This window comes from Aquarana catesbeiana, linkage group LG05 (assembly GCF_042186555.1).
Source record: "Aquarana catesbeiana isolate 2022-GZ linkage group LG05, ASM4218655v1, whole genome shotgun sequence".
NCBI lineage: Eukaryota > Metazoa > Chordata > Amphibia > Anura > Ranidae > Aquarana > Aquarana catesbeiana.
The window spans coordinates 607,541,351-607,558,752 of NC_133328.1; the positions used below are offsets into that span (position 1 = coordinate 607,541,351).

Genomic DNA, 17,402 nt, shown 5'->3' on the forward strand with positions numbered 1-17,402 from the left:
TTGCTATAAACACTCCTGAAGAAGCCGTAAACTTGTTGAAACATGTTGAGATTATTGCATCTGCTGTAGCATGGAATATGTAAACTCAGTCTGTTATTATGGAATGAAATCAATTTATGATTGATTTTAAAGCAAAACCTTTTAACCAAAATTAATAAAATGAATTGTTGAATTTTAAACAGATGTGTGGTAATTAGCACCTCAAAAGTGCCTGTTTTTTCTATGTTTTGGTACAATATCCATTGGATGTTTACCCAGTGTTTAATTACAATCACAAAAATCTAACTTTTTTATTAACCAGATCACCATTAATCCCACTTTCACACTCAGGTGTGACCAGCCAAAAAAGCTCAAAACCAGTTTTGCAGCCCTCACTATATCAGGGTCTTTGCAGCCTTCCCTTGAATTGCCAAAACAAGGACTGTGGACAAACTAAAAAACAACAGACCAGGGAAGCGCATGCCCCAGTAGTGCAATACATTTCTTTAATGAGCAAAAATAAAATGACACATAATTCAGTCACATGCTCCCAGAATGACACCAACTCATCACACGACTTTGAGAATCTACCTTCAGAACCCCTGTATGGATGACACTAGATGTATATCACTAGACTAAAGGCTCCTCTACCCGTGTTTGGGTTTTAGGAAAGAAAGAGAAGAGCGAGGGTCTGGCCACAATAGCGGCTTGTGTATGACAGCTGCCAGGATTATGGAGGACTTACAATCATTCAGTAGAGAGGCGTGTACCCGAAGGAGATTGTGCGGATTGCCATAGGTTTGAGGTTGTGGGCCACATCAGACAGCTCTACGAGCCACATGTGGCCCATAGGCCAGGGGTTGAGCATGCCTGGTGTAACCTATATACTTTTTCCAGGTCAAGTTCTAAAGCTGCTCTAACTTTAATTCTTTCTCCTAACCTTAATGCTAATACTTAAAATATAACAAAGGGCAGACATTTTTTGTTGTAATTAAGCCTAAAAATATTGTTTGCACACGAACCACTGTTTGTGCTGCTGTAACAGTGAACAGGACCCCGCTGTTCTGGTGATTGAGCCAGGTATATTGACTGCAGTGAGGGAAGTAGACCACGGCATACAAGGTACACCCAAAGTTCCTTCTATACAAAAGATCCACAGCTGGTTATATGCTGCCTTATTTTTATATTTAAAAGCAAAATGATAAACTATAATAAAAAACAGCACCAAAATTGTTCAAAACCTTTATTTGGTTCTAAAATATAGTAGTTAAATGTTCCAGTTTTAGCATCGAGTAAAAGGTTTGTAGTAAACATAGGTTCTATCAACACTTATCATGAACATGCACCATGGGTTCTTCCAACACATATAATAAACATGTACCAAGGGTGCTATCAACACATATCATAAACATGTACCAAGGGTTCTATCAACACATATCATTACCATCAGTGTTGCCAACTGTCAGTATTTTTACTGGCAGCCAGTAAAAAACAGGCACTTTTCTCCTGCCAGTAAATGCCAGTAAGAGGAAAAGGTTGCCAGTAAAAAATATGGCTGTGATGTTTGGCTCGGAAATGGGCATGTGCAGCTTGAGTCCGGAGCTAGACAGGACCATCCAAGTGCCTGCTACAGTGTGTTCAGGGGGTACCGGCGGGGGGGTCTGGCGGAGATGGTGCCTGAGCATGTTGTGTGATGTCATGGTGCAGGGGAGCCGAGTGGAGTGGCCAGAGCCTCATGTGCGGGTCTGTGGGACGGGAGCAAGGCAAGCCTGGAGTGGGACTGTCAGTGCTTTTTGGACTGGAGGGGACTGAGAGGACCACCTGGCATGGAAAGAGACTGTCACTGTGACTCAGGATGGGATGTGTCGGTGATCTATGCTTCTGCACACTGCTGTCAGTGTCACTGTGAGTCCATTTCATGTGTGTGTGTCGCCCATTCTAATTTCCTGTCCCTGAGTCCTGTCCCTGAGCCACTTACTTACTATATTGAGAATAAAATAAGAAATATGCTTTTTGCCTGAATATCTACTTAAATCACATTGCTAATTGCATATTGTACTTATTTGTAGCCTAAATACTGAAAATACCCTTGTATTTTTGTAACTTTTGTAAATGCCAGTAAAAACTTTGCTGTGCCAGTAAATTGTGGGTGTGTATCAGTAAATTTCAAACTGGTAGGTTGGCAACACTGATTACCATGTACCATGGGTTCTATCAACACATATCATAAACATGTATAATGGTAATGGGGCCTATCAACACATATCATGAACATGTACCATCTCCGTAGTCTGAAGGAACAAATTTGACAGCTTCTGGTTTCTCTTTAATGCAGCAGAGCTATCAGTAGTTTGCCGAAATCTCCAGATGTGTCTGATTTAATAGCATCTGCCAAGCTCTTCTTGTACAACTCAAGGTATTTTTGTTTGATGGTTTCAAGATCAATCTGAAGGGAATAAAATAATTCTTGTAAGAACTAGAGATTGCTAGAACTTGAAGAAAGGATAGTGCAATTGTTTCCACAAATCAACACTCTGTAGAAATCTTTGATGTGTGTTTGTCCTCAAATAAAGCATCCTATGGCAAAGTTGTTGTCTTATGTCTATTGGATATTTTACAATGTACCTTTAGTCTATCATTTTCAGCCAGGTCAGGCCTGATCCATGGACTAGCAAGTTGGCAAATTTGTTGGCGTCAAAGCTTTTCTATTAGATTTCAATGATAACAATTAGGAACCCATGGTTTCAACTGTTGTCTAGTGTTCTAGTAACCCAATGATTGAAACCAGAAGGGAAATAAAAAATTCCTTTTAACTTTATATTGATTTCCATCTCAGGTTTTCTTTTGCTTGAAACTGGAAGATGATTCAAAGTGTTCAACTACCATACAAACGCCAAAGGGACGATTCAAAGTGTTCAACTACCATACAAACTCCAAAGGGTATTGCTCTCATTGAGTGAGAGTGGGCCACATTCATTGTAAAAACTTTCCAGACAGGAAGATTAGTTACAATAAGGTAATATACTATAAATAAAAGACTACTGTTTTACTTTACTGTCCTTTTCTTTTCTTTTTTTTTTAATAAGAGTTACTGAAAAACTAAAAAAAAATCTCTTAGATACAAATCTAAAGCAGAGCTATACTCTGACATAATTTTTTTTTAAAAGTATTTCTTTCATAATCTCCTATTCTGTAGCTGGAAGTTAACTTAAAAGGGCTGAAAATATAAGCATATTAAAGAAATAGTTAGATGTCCAAACCAGCTTCATATGCCTTTATTGGCAACAGAACCAGGATGCACGATCTGTGTGCTCCTCCATGTTGTCAAGAATGAAACCACAAGTTGCTCAAATATAAAACAAAATCCTTTATTTGAATCCATTAAAAACTATTCGAAGCATGTCCATAAAACACACTTCTCCGGATATGCAAAAAGACGCTCCTCTGAATATCCAAAAAACATGCTATTTTGGATAACCAATAAACAAACTCTTTTGGCTATCCAAAAAACACAGTCCTCTGGATATCCCCCAAAAAATATGGTCCTCTGAATATCCAAAAATCTCACTCTTCTGGATATCCTAAAAACACTCTCCCCTGGATATCCTAAAAACACTGTCCTCTATATTTAAAAAAAAACTCAGTCCCATTGATATCCAAATACACGTTCCTCTGGATATCCAAAAAAACACGATCCCCTGGATATCTAGAAAACACGTTCCTCTGCATCCTCTGGATATCCAAACAACACAGTCCTCTGAATATTCAAAAAGAATGCTCCTCTGATATACTAAAAACACAATCTATTGGATATCCAAAAAAACACCAAAACGCCAACATGGCAGCATACTAGTGATAGAGCTCTGCCTCTTGACTACTCCTTCAGGACCAGTGAATAGCATGAAAAAGGACTAGCTAACCACCCCCCCATTCTTCTTTTTTTCCTCATATCGCCACGCACCAGTGAAGGGTAAGCAGTTCTATATCCCCACCTCTGCCTCAGTGCAGTAGCCATCTGGGTTTAGCCTCTCCCAGTGCGAAGTCCCAGCGCTCAGGCTGCTAAATATGCTAATAGCCTGGGAACCCCTTCTGTGGGTCTTGGTGGGGCCCTGCAGTGTTTGCTCATTAGGAATGAAATCTGCCATCATGTAAGTGTCTGTGGACTGAGGCTTGGGGGGGCAGCTAGTTCATTCCTTTTCCTTTTTTTTTGGTTCCTTGCACCATACAGGGCTGCCTATCCCTTTTATTCTTTCTGTCTCCTCATATGTGTTCTCCCTTACCTTGGCCTATTTCTCTTTTGAGTGCCTCCCATGTCTCCATTTTTGTTAGTGTTCTGCTCCCCTCTTGTTTGCCCATGTGGGGATCTAGACTGCACTGCCTGGGGTGTCCCAGTCCTCCCTATAGGGAAAGAAAGGCTGCCCAGTGCTGTTTTTCTTTGGCCAGGGCACCCTTGATGACATCATCAGGCTGTGCCGGCCATTGGGAATTCCGACCGCCATCTTGCTTATGGGCAAAAGCTCCCTCTTGCCAGCAAGAGTTCTCTTGGCGCCCCTACTGCTTTTTAACAGGTAGGACACAAAAAAAAAAAAAAAAAAGCGAAATGCATTTATATTAATTTATTTATTTCTTTTGGTTTAAGAAAAAAAGAGAGAAGTGTGTGTATATATGAATTTATTTCTGGTTTAAAAAAAAAGTATTTTTTTATTTTCATTTTTTTATGAAGGCATATTTTATTTCTCCTCTCTCTTTCACATCAAATTCCCTTCTCTTTCTAGTGCTATTTTCCTTTCTGGCTATCCTCATTTCAGCTGGCTGTCCTATTTGTCCTCAAGGCATGAGTCAGTCACCGCTTATGCAAAAAGACCCTCAAATTCAAAGGTACAGGACCACCGTATTGGTAAGTTTGCAGGAAGAGTGCCTCCTTATGCGGATTGCTTTGAGTTTTTTCAGCCCCGCATGCTCATGCTCTCAAAGATCAAGAGCCAGGGAAAGGTGGACAGTCTTCGGAAAAGCGTAGCCCTAGATGCTGCACCCACTCAAGGCAAAAAGTACCAAGGAAGATGTCTTATCGCCTCTTCCCCTGAGAAACGCCAGCGTCCCAGCAAGAGACCTGCAGGGCCTGTGGCTCAGCACCTGTACCCAATAGGTTAATGAGTAAAGACTGCCCAGAGGAGTTTGCAGTTAACAGGTAACACCAAATGTCTTTATTTTTTATAGTGCAAGATTCTATTTTGAACTCACTTCAATTATCGCGGCCAGGCAGCCCCCTCCTAGTTACTACCAGAAGAGCAACCTGGCACCTTGGCATGTGGCGCTCAACCACTCAGTTCTGGCGAGTGGGCAGCCTGCAGATAATAGTAGCCTCTTCATCAGAGGAAGATCCGGAGCTGCTTGGTTTCAGTTTTTTTCCTTTGTGGGACAGTGTATGCAGGTGGCCATGCAGGCCATTACATGGGTAATGAGACAAACTCATATTTACCCTTTCTTCAAAATGGCAATCCCTTCTCCGTTTATGGAAGAAATTTAATCAGAGGGATGGCCGGAGAGAGTTTCTCATTTGATTGTCTTTACAAGTTTTATCCCTGTCAGAGACCGGATATAGGATCACTGCTTCTCCTCCAGACCATTTTTCTCCCACGGAGCTGCCAAATCCACCGCAAAAGTGGGTGGGCTGCTACAATACTTACAGACACTTCAGACTCAGAGGGTCCTCGTCCCGGTCCCATTCACAGGAAAGATTGCATGTTTTCTACCCGATCCTGTTTGTAGTTCGCAGGGGACGGTGGCTAGCGTCCAGTTGCAGATCAGGAGAGGTTGAACTTTTTTGGCCCTCTTAGAGATCTTTAAGATAGAGTCCATGCAAACAGTACAACCAGACGGCTGGATGCTACTGCTGAGTCGTCAGGATGCCTATCCTCACATTCCAAATTTTTTCCTTCCAAAATAAGTAGGTTTGGCGATCGGTTAGATGCATCTCTATTTTGGCAGCCTACCTTTTGGCTTATTAATATCTCTGAGAATGTTTACAAGGGACTTAGTGCCATGTCAGCTTCACTCAGGAACAGGTTCGCCACTTCCTGGGCGTCATTCTTCTTCTGATGGCTTCTCAGTACTTCAGTCATCTGGGCACAATTTCGTCATGCATATCAATGATTCCTTGGGCGCATGGGCACCTGCGCAAGTTTCAACTAGGATTCTTAGTGCAAGAGAGGAAACAGGATCTAGCACAGTTAATAACAGTGTTACTCAGTATGAGTAGCGGTCCACGGTGATAGAAAGACCTTGAGGAAGTCACGGCCTGTTAGAACCGTTAGACTGGATAATTGTTACGAATCACGAATCATGTCTGCATGCCAAGGAGGGTAGTCTCGATTGCGCTGGAAGTTCAAACAGCCCTTTTAGCACTTTGGCCTTGCTACACAGAATCAAGGGAAGACCAGTCTCCTCGCAGTTGATCAACAGGGCAGCAGTTGCCTATATTCAGCTCCAGGGAGGAACTCGCATCAATATGCTATTGAGAGAGGTGAAACCCATAACGTCTGGGATGAAAGATCACCAGCAAATTCCGGAAGCAGCTTACCACCCAGGGGATATTTGAACACACAGGCAGACCAACTATCGTGCAAGCTTCCTAGATCACAATGAGTGGGTCTACGTCCCAGGTCTTCTCTGAGCTGGTCCACAGGTGAGGCCTACCACAGACAGACCTCTTCGCTTCCCACAATAATCACAAACTTTGGGTATGTCTGACCTTGTTTCCGCACCCCAAGGTGCAGGGGGCAGATGCTTTGGTCTCTCCTTGGGGCTGCAATCTAGCCTATATATTTTTCCCCCAACATCTCTCATAATGAGCTTCTTCTTGAGTCTGTCAAGGGAGAACATGGTTGTCGTAGCCAATCCTCCCTATTGGCCAGGAAGCCCTAGATTTTCCCTGGCCATTCATTTCAGGGTACAGAAGACATTTCCCCTCCACAACATTCGCAGACTGGGGCTTCAAGCAGGGGCGCTAAAAGGGGAGGCTGGGCAACTCAGGTTGCTCCAGATTCGCTCCAGTGCGATCTTTACCTTGTTGTGTGTGAGAAGGCACTCTACTTACAACATCTATGCCTAAAACTGGAACAAGTTTGCGTTTTCTCTGTAGAGCGAGACATTGATCCTACTGCCCCTCCAGTGACAGCTGTTCTATACTTCCTCTAGGCCATATTGGACATGAGCCTTAGCCTATCCTCTTTGAGCTTGCAAGTGTCGGCTATATCGGCAATAACAAATTTAAATGGGCCAAGAACCCTTCATTTTGCACAACTTTTGAAGGCAGTCGTGAGGATTCGGTCACCAAGGAAAAGAGATCTATTGGTGTTGCTGCATCTCATGTCAGTTCAACCATTTGTTCCAACAGAGCAGTGTTCGGTTCGGGCTATTACCTACAAGGCAGTATCTATTGCAAAATCTTTAAGCAGAATGTTGTCTGAGATTCAAGCTCTTGGAGCTTCAAAAAAAAAAAAATTGTTTTCTTTCCAGAAGTAGTAGAGTTGTAAAGTAGCAACAGCCCTCTATTTAACAAACATCTGGACATTGCCTAACTTTCCAGAACATCACACAGGAAAGTCACACAAACTGGTCATTTTCAGAACTTTAAAGAAGTACCTGTCCTTTCAGGTTGGCTACTAAACCTTTTGTCATTCTAGTTGAAAATCATCAAGGAAAAGAGGTTACTGCCGGGACTCTAGCAGGCTTGGTTGTGCATATAGGACAAGGGGTAGTGAGCCTGCGTCAGCGGCCGCGCCGCACTTTACCAAAGCGGTTGCAGCCTCATAGGCAGTACATTCGAGAGCATCTATGGTGTCCATCTGTACTGAGGTATCATGGTCATCCCCTGACGCCAAACCATGGCAGCATACAGGCCCACCCTGTACGTTTTGGTATGTAGCTTGTTACACAGAATGGGGGGGGGGCGGCTAACTAGTTCTTTTTTTTATGCTATTCACTTGTCCTGAGGGAGTGGTCAAGAGGCGGAGCTCTATCACTAGTATGCTGCCATGGTGTGCCGTCAGGAAAGGAAAATTACGGTAAGTATTTGATACAATTTTCAGTTTCTCTGGATATCAAAGAAAATATGATCGCCTGGATATCCAGAAAACACGCTCCTTTGCATATCTGGATATCTTGAAAACAAGACTTCTGAATATGCAAAAAGCACAGACCTCTGGATATTTAAAAACCACATTCCTCTCTCTGATATACTAAAAACATGATCTTTTAGTTATCCAAAAAACACCATCTTCTGGGTATTCAAAAAACATGGTCTTCTGGATATCGAAAAACAATATGTTCTTCAAAGAAGCATTTATTTTAAACTATCTTGCATTTTTTTAATTGGATAATAGAATATTGTTTTTACATTCCAGCTGGGCTGATCAACTTTTGGTTTCAAACTTCAGAAAAGGTTACTCTGATTGATGTCCTTCACCTAGCCCCTTTGCCTCATTTATTTGCAGCTGGAGCCCCTTAAAAATCCTACGCAAATACAAACTTAGTGATAGTCATAATCTGTGTAGGACTGTACTCCTGGTGCCCTCTTGTGTTCTCTCAAGAAATAGCGTAAGACACTAAAGAATTCTATAAACATATCCTCTCGTAGGATTGCATTTCTGGCAATACAAATAAACTCGGTATTCAAGTGTCACAGGAATGTCTATATGTATATAAAAAAACACAATTATTTATTGTCTAATTTTACTTTTAAATGTTATTTTATCGATTTTTACATTTCACATTTCTCAGAAGATTATGAGCTCAAATCTTATTTACACTGCACAACACGGACATTCATTATACAGTGCCTTGAAAAAGTATTCATACCCCTTGAAATTTTCTACGTTTTGCCACGTTACAACCAAAAACGTAAATGTATTTTATTGGGATTTTATGTGATAGAGCAACAAAAGTGACACATAATTGTGAATTTGAAGTAAAATTAAAAATGGTTTTCAATTTTTTTTACAAATAAATTTGTGAAAAGTGTGGTGTGCATTTGTGCTGCAATTACAGCTGCAAGTCCTTTTGGGGATGTCTCTACCAGCTTTGCACATCTAGAGAGTGACATTTTTGCCCCATTCTTCTCTGCAAAATAGCTCAAGCTCTGTCAGATTGGATGGAGAGCGTCTGTGAACAGCAATTTTCAAGTCTTGCCACAGATTCTCATGGATTTAGGTCTGGACTTTGACTGGGGCATTCTAACACATGAATATGCTTTGATCTAAACCATTCCATTGTAGCTCTGGCTGTATGTTTTGGGTCCTTGTCCTGCTGGAAGGTGAACCTTCGCCCCAGTGTCAAGTCTTTTGCAGACTCTAACAGGTTTTCTTCTAAGATTGCTCTGTATTTGGCTCCATCCATCTTCCCTTCAACTCTGACCAGCTTCCTTTTCCCTGCTGAAGAAAAGCATCCCCACAACATGATGCTGCCACCACCATGTTTCACGGTGGGGGTGGTTTGTTCAGGGTGATGTGCAGTGTTCCTTTCCCGCCACATGTGGTGTTTTTCTTTTAGGCCAAATAGTTCAATTTTGATCTCAGCTAACCAGAGCACCTTCTTCCATATGTTTGCTGTGTCCCCCACATGGCTTCTCACAAACTGCAAAAGGGACTTCTTATGGCTTTCTTTCAACAATGGCTTTCTTCTTGCCACTCTTCCATAAAGGTCAGATTTGTGGAGTGCACGACTAATAGTTGTCCTGTGGACAGATTCTCCCACCTGAGCTGTGGATCTCTGCAGCTCCTCCAGAGTTACCATGGGCCTCTTGGCTGCTTCTCTGATGAATGCTCTCCTTGCCTGGCCTGTCAGTTTAGGTGGACGCCCATGTCTTGGTAGGTTTGCAGTTGTGCCATGATCTTTCCATTGTCAGATGATGGATTGAACAGTGCTCTGTGAGATGTTCAAAGCTTTTTTTTTTTTTTATAACCTAACCCTGCTTTACACTTCTCCACAACTTTATCCCTGACCTGTCTGGTGTGTTCCTTGGTCTCCATGATGCTGTTTGTTCACTAAGGTTCTCTAACAAACCTTTGAGGGCTTCACAGAACAGCTGCATTTATACTGAGGTTAAATTACACACAAGTGGACTCTATTTACTAATTAGGTGACTTCTGAAGGCAATTGGTTCCACTAGATTTTAGTTGGGGGTATCAGAGTAAAGGGGGCTGAATACAAATGCACGCCACACTTTTCACATATTTATTTGTAAAAAATTTGTAAACCATTTATCATTTTCCTTCCACTTCACAACTATATGCCACTTTGTGTTGGTCTATCACATAAAATCCCAATAAAATACATTTACATTTTTGGTTGTAACATGGAAAAATATGGAAAATTTCAAGGGGTATGAATACTTTTTCAAGGCACTGTATATTCGATTCCCTTCTCTTCTCAACCAGAGAAGTGCAAATGTTAATAAATGGGCTCCCTTTGAGAGCTTTGTATGTGGTAAAGGGCCATGATGTGTAAAGGCAGGCCCGATCGCAGTTTCATAAACGCACATCTAAGTATTCAAAAAATCTGTTCCCTTACAAGGAAAATGAGTAATCTGTATGGCCTCAAAGTTGACAATTTGGTCAATATTGTGAAGATTTGTTGCATCTTGTTGCTTTATGAATTTTGTCACTGTTATAAATACTATGAAAGGCATGTGGGATCGCTTACATATGTGCACATAATGTATGGACACTTACCTCTGCCCTGGTGACCACAATTCGGATTAGTGCGTCCTCATCTGTCCCGGCCCCCTTCATGGCTTTGTAAAGTTTCTTGGCAAAGTAGGCTTGACAATCCTTAGTGCATTGTACTGCAAAGAGAAAACATACATAGCTTGCTTATTAACACATCAGTATACAAAAAGATGTCTAGTTTGTCAAGGTTATAAAGAGTTCTTCACACTGCAAGCAACAAATGTATCCGTAGGCCTCATTCACACAGATGGCGAGTTTACTGCCCCATTGAAAAAGCGATCTGTGGTGGGTCACTTTTCAGAGGTGATTAAGTGGTGGTTTGCAGGCAATACTGCCACCTCCTGAATTCCTGTTTTTTGCCAATATCAAGGGAGATTTTGCATTCCAACACCTGCAGTTGGCACATGGTTATGGCATGGTCTCACTGATTTCAATTGGCTCATGTGGCAAGCGGCACCACTTCCAAGCATGACATGCTGAGTTAAATTTACCACAATGCAGAACAAAGTATTGTGAACACAGCAGTGTGAAAAAACCTGAGCTGAGGGTTTTCAGGGGTTGGTAACAACGCAAATGAACATGTTTTTGCCCTTTTGCTGCCCGTGTCAATTAAGTCTTAAGGGTAAAGGGATGCCAGAGCTGCAGCACTGAGGTTAATCAGGTGGTTAGAGGGAAGGCAGACTCTCCCACTTAGCAGTCAGATATTTACAATCCAATGTCCCTGTCTCACATACACTAGGGCCAGGGCTGATGCAAGGATTTTTGACACCCTAGGCTAAACCTAATTTCGCTGCCCCCCTTGGCCCCGCCCCTGACTCCACCCCCTTTGCCTTGCCCATGTATACCCCACCTTTTTAATGAAGCACCCATCAAATGCAACTGACCAGCGCCCATCAAATGCAGCCCCACCAGCGCCCATCAATGCAGCCTCACAAGCGCACATCAATGCAGCCTACCAGCGCCCATCAATGCAGCCTCACAAGCGCCCATCAATGCAGCCTACCAGCACCCATCAATGCAGCCTACCAGCGTCCATCAAATGCAGCCTCACAAGCACCCATCAATGCAGCCTCACAAGCGCCCATCAATGCAGCCTACCAGCGCCCATCAATGCAGCCTCACCAGCACCCATCAAATGCAGCCTCACAAGCACCCATCAATGCAGCCTCACAAGCGCCCATCAGTGCAGCCTACCAGTGCCCATCAATGCAGCCTCACAAGCGCCCATCAATGTAGCCTCACAAGCGCACATCAATGCAGCCTACCAGCGCCCATCAATGCAGTCTCACAAGCACCCATCAATGCAGCCTCGCAAGCACCCATCAATGCAGCCTACCAGCGCCCATCAATGCAGCCTCACAAGCGCCCATCAATGTAGCCTCACAAGCGCCCATCAATGCAGCCTACCAGCGCCCATCAATGCAGCCTCACCAGTGCCCATCAAATGCAGCCTCACCAGCGCCCATCAATGCAGCTTACCAGTGCCCCATCAATTAATGTTTGCTTGCTTCCATTCAGTCGGGACCCAGACACAGTCCTCTGCTGCACCTCTGACACTATGTGCGAATGGAGCAGCAGCTGCCTGCTGATGCTGAGACTTAGTTGCTTGCTGCAGAGAGAAGAGGGTAGGAACACCAGTGGCCGGGCGCCCTGGGCATTTGCCTAGTTTGCCTAGTGGTAGAACCGGCCCTGACTAGGGCAGCCAATCTCATCCAGGTGTAGCAAGGCCCCCTAGAAGACTGCTTAGAAATACCTGCTCATCTGCATGGCGCTGACCTAGTGAACATTCCAACCCAGCTGACACTCTGGGTTCGGACATCCTTGTATGCTGTAGAGTATTAAATCAGACACTTTGCGTATCTAGGTTCTAAGAATATTTTACTGGAACCAATAAAGAAGAAGGTTATTACAAAAAGGCATGGGGAAGTAATAGATCTGCTGAGTTTTGGTAACAGCGCCAACTCAGCAAAATAATTCCTCCAAAAAAGCACAAGACAATATTAATAAAGACAATATTGTATAAACACTTCCTTGAGAAATAGGGTTACCTCCCAAAAGGATGTTACAGCTAACTGACTGTATTGACACTCTGAGAGAGATGGAATCTGGCCAGCCTATACTGCTATCATAAGGAGGGAGAGCAGTTTTAAGAATGATAATATAAGGAGGGGTCCTTTTATCGGTAATAGCAATAAAGTCCACATTCCAGATCTGATGTTCTTCACTGGTACGTAGGAGCTCGTTAACTGTAATCTGATTAGGTGTAGTGGTAAACAGTGAACCCTTGGACACCGCCCACCGTCTGTGGACAGACCACCGCCCCAAGCACCAAAGCCAAAAGTCTTGGAGTCATTTTTGACTCAGAAATGTCAATGGATGCACAAATTGGATCAGTAGTCTGCGGATCTCACCATCTTCTTCGCCTGCTACGCAGACTCCTCCCGTTCATTCCAAAAGAGGACAAAGCAGCAGTAGTTGGAACTATCATTGACTCCCGACTCGACTACGCAAACTCCCTCTACACCGGACTACCTAAATACCAGATTGCACGCCTACAACTCATCCAAAACACCGCAGCAAGACTGATAACAGGAAAAAAACCCAGGGAATCCATTTCCCCATCCCTAAGGAGCCTTACATTAGCTAACTGTAAAGGATCGGTTCACATTCAAGACTCTCTGCCTCACCCACAAATGGCTACAAGGAAACGCTCCTCAATACCTATGCAAGAAAATAAAACGCTACATACCTAATTGCAGTCTTCGATCAACCAACCAAAACCTCCCCCACATTCCCAAATCCCGCTACAAATCGAAGGGAGAACGAAGATTCGCAGTCCAAGGACCATGGCTATGGAACACATCCGTATGGAAGAAAACCATCAGGCCTTCAGGAAAAAACACAAGACCTACCTCTTCTAACAAGCTGGACCACACAGGACGGACCAAGCGCCTTGAGGCAATTCAGTTCGCATTTGCAGCGCTATACAAGTCATTTATTTAATTCATTCTTGTAGTGTGGAAGCCTGGAGTTGTCTTAAGCACAATATTCAAATAAATTTAGTAAAGACCAGAGCCAGTAGTATGACTGCAAAAATATCATTCTGGCCAATACTGTAATACTGTACTGAAATACTTCTTCTCGCTTACCACCACCAATGCAAAGGGCATTTTCCCAATCAGCTCTGATGGACTAATCTTACTAGGGGTTCCCCGAGACCTGAAAATTAGTTTAAGGTTTCCTCTGGGGTGAAAAGGTTGAGAAAGTCTGTGCAAGGGCCAATATAGACCGCAGTCAATTAACCTACCAGCATGCATTTGAAGCATGGAAGGAAACTAGGCATGTGCAGAACGAAAAAAATTTGTTTTGTTTCTAATTGTTATGTACATACATTTGTTTCATTCGTTTTCAGAATTCGTTTATTCGAATTTGAATTAATTCAAATTTTTCAAATTCAAATCGGATATCATTCGAATTCCATTTGAATTGCATTTTTTATATAGTTACATAGTAGGTGAGGTTGAAAAAAGACACAAGTCCATCAAGTCCAACCTATGTGTGTGATTATGTGTCAGTATTACATTACATATCCCTGTATATTGCGGTCATTCAGGTGATTATCTAATAGTTTCTTGAAGCTATCAATGCTCCCCGCTGAGACCACCGCCTGTGGAAGGGAATTCCACATCCTTGCCGCTCTTACAGTAAAGAACCCTCTACGTAGTTTAAGGTTAAACCTCTTTTCTTCTAATTGTAATGAGTGGCCACGAGTCTTATTAAACTCTCTTCTGCGAAAAAGTTTTATCCCTATTGTGGGGTCACCAGTACGGTATTTGTAAATTGAAATCATATCCCCTCTCAAGCGTCTCTTCTCCAGAGAGAATAAGTTCAGCGCTCACAACCTTTCCTCATAACTAAGATCCTCCAGACCCTTTATTAGCTTTGTTGCCCTTCTTTGTACTCGCTCCATTTCCCTCCTGAGGATTGGTGCCCAGAACTGGACAGCATACTCCAGGTGCGGCCGGACCAGAGTCTTGTAGAGCGGGAGAATTATCGTTTTATCTCTGCAGTTGATCCCCCTTTTAATGCATGCCAATATTCTGTTTGCTTTATTAGCAGCAGCTTGGCATTGCATGCCATTGCTGAGCCTATCATCTACTAGGACCCCCAGGTCCTTTTCCATCCTAGATTCCCCCAGAGGTTCTCCCCCCAGTGTATAGATTGCATTCATATTTTTGCCACCCAAATGCATTATTTTACATTTTTCTACATTGAACCTCATTTGCCATGTAGTCGCCCACCCCATTAATTTGTTCAGGTCTTTTTGCAAGATTTCCACATCCTGCGGAGAAGTTATTGCCCTGCTTAGCTTAGTATCGTCTGCAAATACAGAGATTGAACTGTTTATCCCATCCTCCAGGTCGTTTATGAACAAATTAAATAGGATTGGTCCCAGCACAGAACCCTGGGGAACCCCACTACCCACCCCTGACCATTCTGAGTACTCCCCATTTATCACCACCCTCTGAACACGCCCTTGTAGCCAGTTTTCAATCCATGTACTCACCCTATGGTCCATGCCAACGGACCTTATTTTGTACAGTAAACGTTTATGGGGAACTGTGTCAAATGCTTTTGCAAAATCCAGATACACCACGTCTACGGGCCTTCCTTTATCTAGATGGCAGCTCACCTCCTCATAGAAGGTTAATAGATTGGTTTGGCAAGAACGATTCTTCATGAATCCATGCTGATTACTGTATTTGAAATATATTCCATTTGAAATCAAATTTATTCCATTCGAAATTCCAATTTTGGAAGATGGTTATATTCTTTCTATTCTATTCTATTGTTTTTTCTATTCTATTTTTTATTTTCTATTCTGTTCTTTTCTTTTCTAGTATATTCCATTCTTTTTTATTCTATTCAAATTTATTCTAGTCGAAATTTTAATTTTGGAAAACAGTTATATTGTTATATTCTTTCTATCTTATTCTGCTCTTTTCTATTGTTTCTTCCATTCTATTATTTTCCATTCAATTGTTTTCTATTCTATTCTTTTATATTCTATTCAAATTCAAACATATACTATTCAAAATTCGAATTTCAGAAGATGGTTATGTTCTTTCTATTTTATTCCATTCTATTCTATTTTTTATTCTAGTCTATTTGATTCCTTTACTTTCTATTCTATTTTATTCTGTTCAGAAACTCAAATTTGATTCAAAAGTATTCGAATTTGAATCGAAAACTATTCGAATTCGATTTAAAAACTTTGAATTTTGTCCGAAATTTTGATTCGTTATTTTGGATTCATTTCCATTCGTTACTATTGTAATCCAGAAATTCGGATAGATCCGAATTTCCGAATGAAGGAAAATTTGTCCGCATTTCAATTCAGAACGAAACGAACTGCACATGTCTAAAGGAAACCCATGCAAGCAGATAGTCTCCTGACGAGGGTTAAAATCAAGGACCCCAATGCTGCAAAACTGAAAGGTGGACCTGATCAGGCCACCCTTGTGAAAGGGGACTGATACAAATGCCTTTAAAGTGTGGATTTTTTGCAGAACTAAAAACAGCTGTGTTGTCAGTTATTAGCTGAGAAGACGCCCTGGGATTTTTACAGCATGGAGAAGATTGTATTAGACATACAGGGTTAGTTTAAGTGCTGGCTGGGATGACTATGAGCTATCTATGAGCGCAATAAATCACACTATTAAGACAGTTTAACAGATTCTCCCTACTGTACAGTCTACAAAGGGGACTAGCAATAAGAATTCTGAAATCTCATCCTGTACGTATGACGTCAGCTGCAATTATTGGGAAATGTTACACTGGGTACAGGATCAGTGTTAACAGCAACCTCTGCAATCCTTAACCACTTGCTGACCATCCTATAGCAGTTTTATTGCTACAGGGTGGCAGCTGTGTGCCGGATCATGGAAATATATGTGGACTTCTGCCTGCAGGGGTCGTGTGCGTGCCGCCGGCCCGCCACTTCTGCTGTGAATATTCACAGCAGATGCTGATCTGGGGGTGCCGGGCACTCGATGTCCACTGGCACCTGCCGATCGTCCGGCAGAGACTCAAAAACAAGGCAGAGTTCTGTTCTGACAGGGGGGAAGGGATGGGTTCTATGTTCCTCCCTGCAAAGTGTTAAAAGTGTCTGTCAGTGTCTGATTGGCCGCCGCAATATCGCAGTCCCACTATAAGTCGCTCATCGCCGCTATTACTAGTATAAAAAAAAAAAATTGTTCAGCCCATCCCCCAAATACATCACTGATGACAAAATGCGTTGAAGTGGCTTGTAGGCGACAAAATCATGTACGGTTTACCACCGCTTGCGGCTTTACACGAGTCAACAGCTTGCTGGAGTTCCTATCTGTATGAATACATGTCATGTGAAGATATATTTTACTACTTTTTATAAAAAATGAAAAGTTAGATGGGCTTCTCTTATTTTACAGGCTGTTTTTTTTCACAATCACTTTTGCACGTTTGCACTTTAAGTATGTTTATGGATTTAGTTTTATGAATTTATATTTTTCATTATTTATTAGCGCTGCTTATAATTTATACACATTATTAAAAAATATATATAAATACAATTTCCAGTATATATACCATAGTTTGTAGACGCATGTATAACATTCGCATAAACCAATCAATAAATGCTTATTGGGCTTTTTACCA

General features: G+C 42.2%; 1 protein-coding gene across 1 annotated transcript in view; it reads right to left on the reverse strand.

Moving 5' to 3' along the window:
* Positions 1-1,207: 1,207 nt before the first annotated feature.
* ANXA13 (annexin A13) overlaps positions 1,208-17,402 on the reverse strand; it is a 69,313-nt gene continuing 53,118 nt past the window's right edge. Inside the window, exons 10-11 of the mRNA XM_073632219.1 lie at positions 10,710-10,822; positions 1,208-2,425 (exon numbers count right to left, since the gene is read on the reverse strand). Coding sequence (XP_073488320.1) covers positions 2,306-2,425; positions 10,710-10,822 — 233 coding nt within the window. The 3' untranslated portion in view covers positions 1,208-2,305. The remainder of the gene's footprint in view (positions 2,426-10,709; positions 10,823-17,402) is intronic.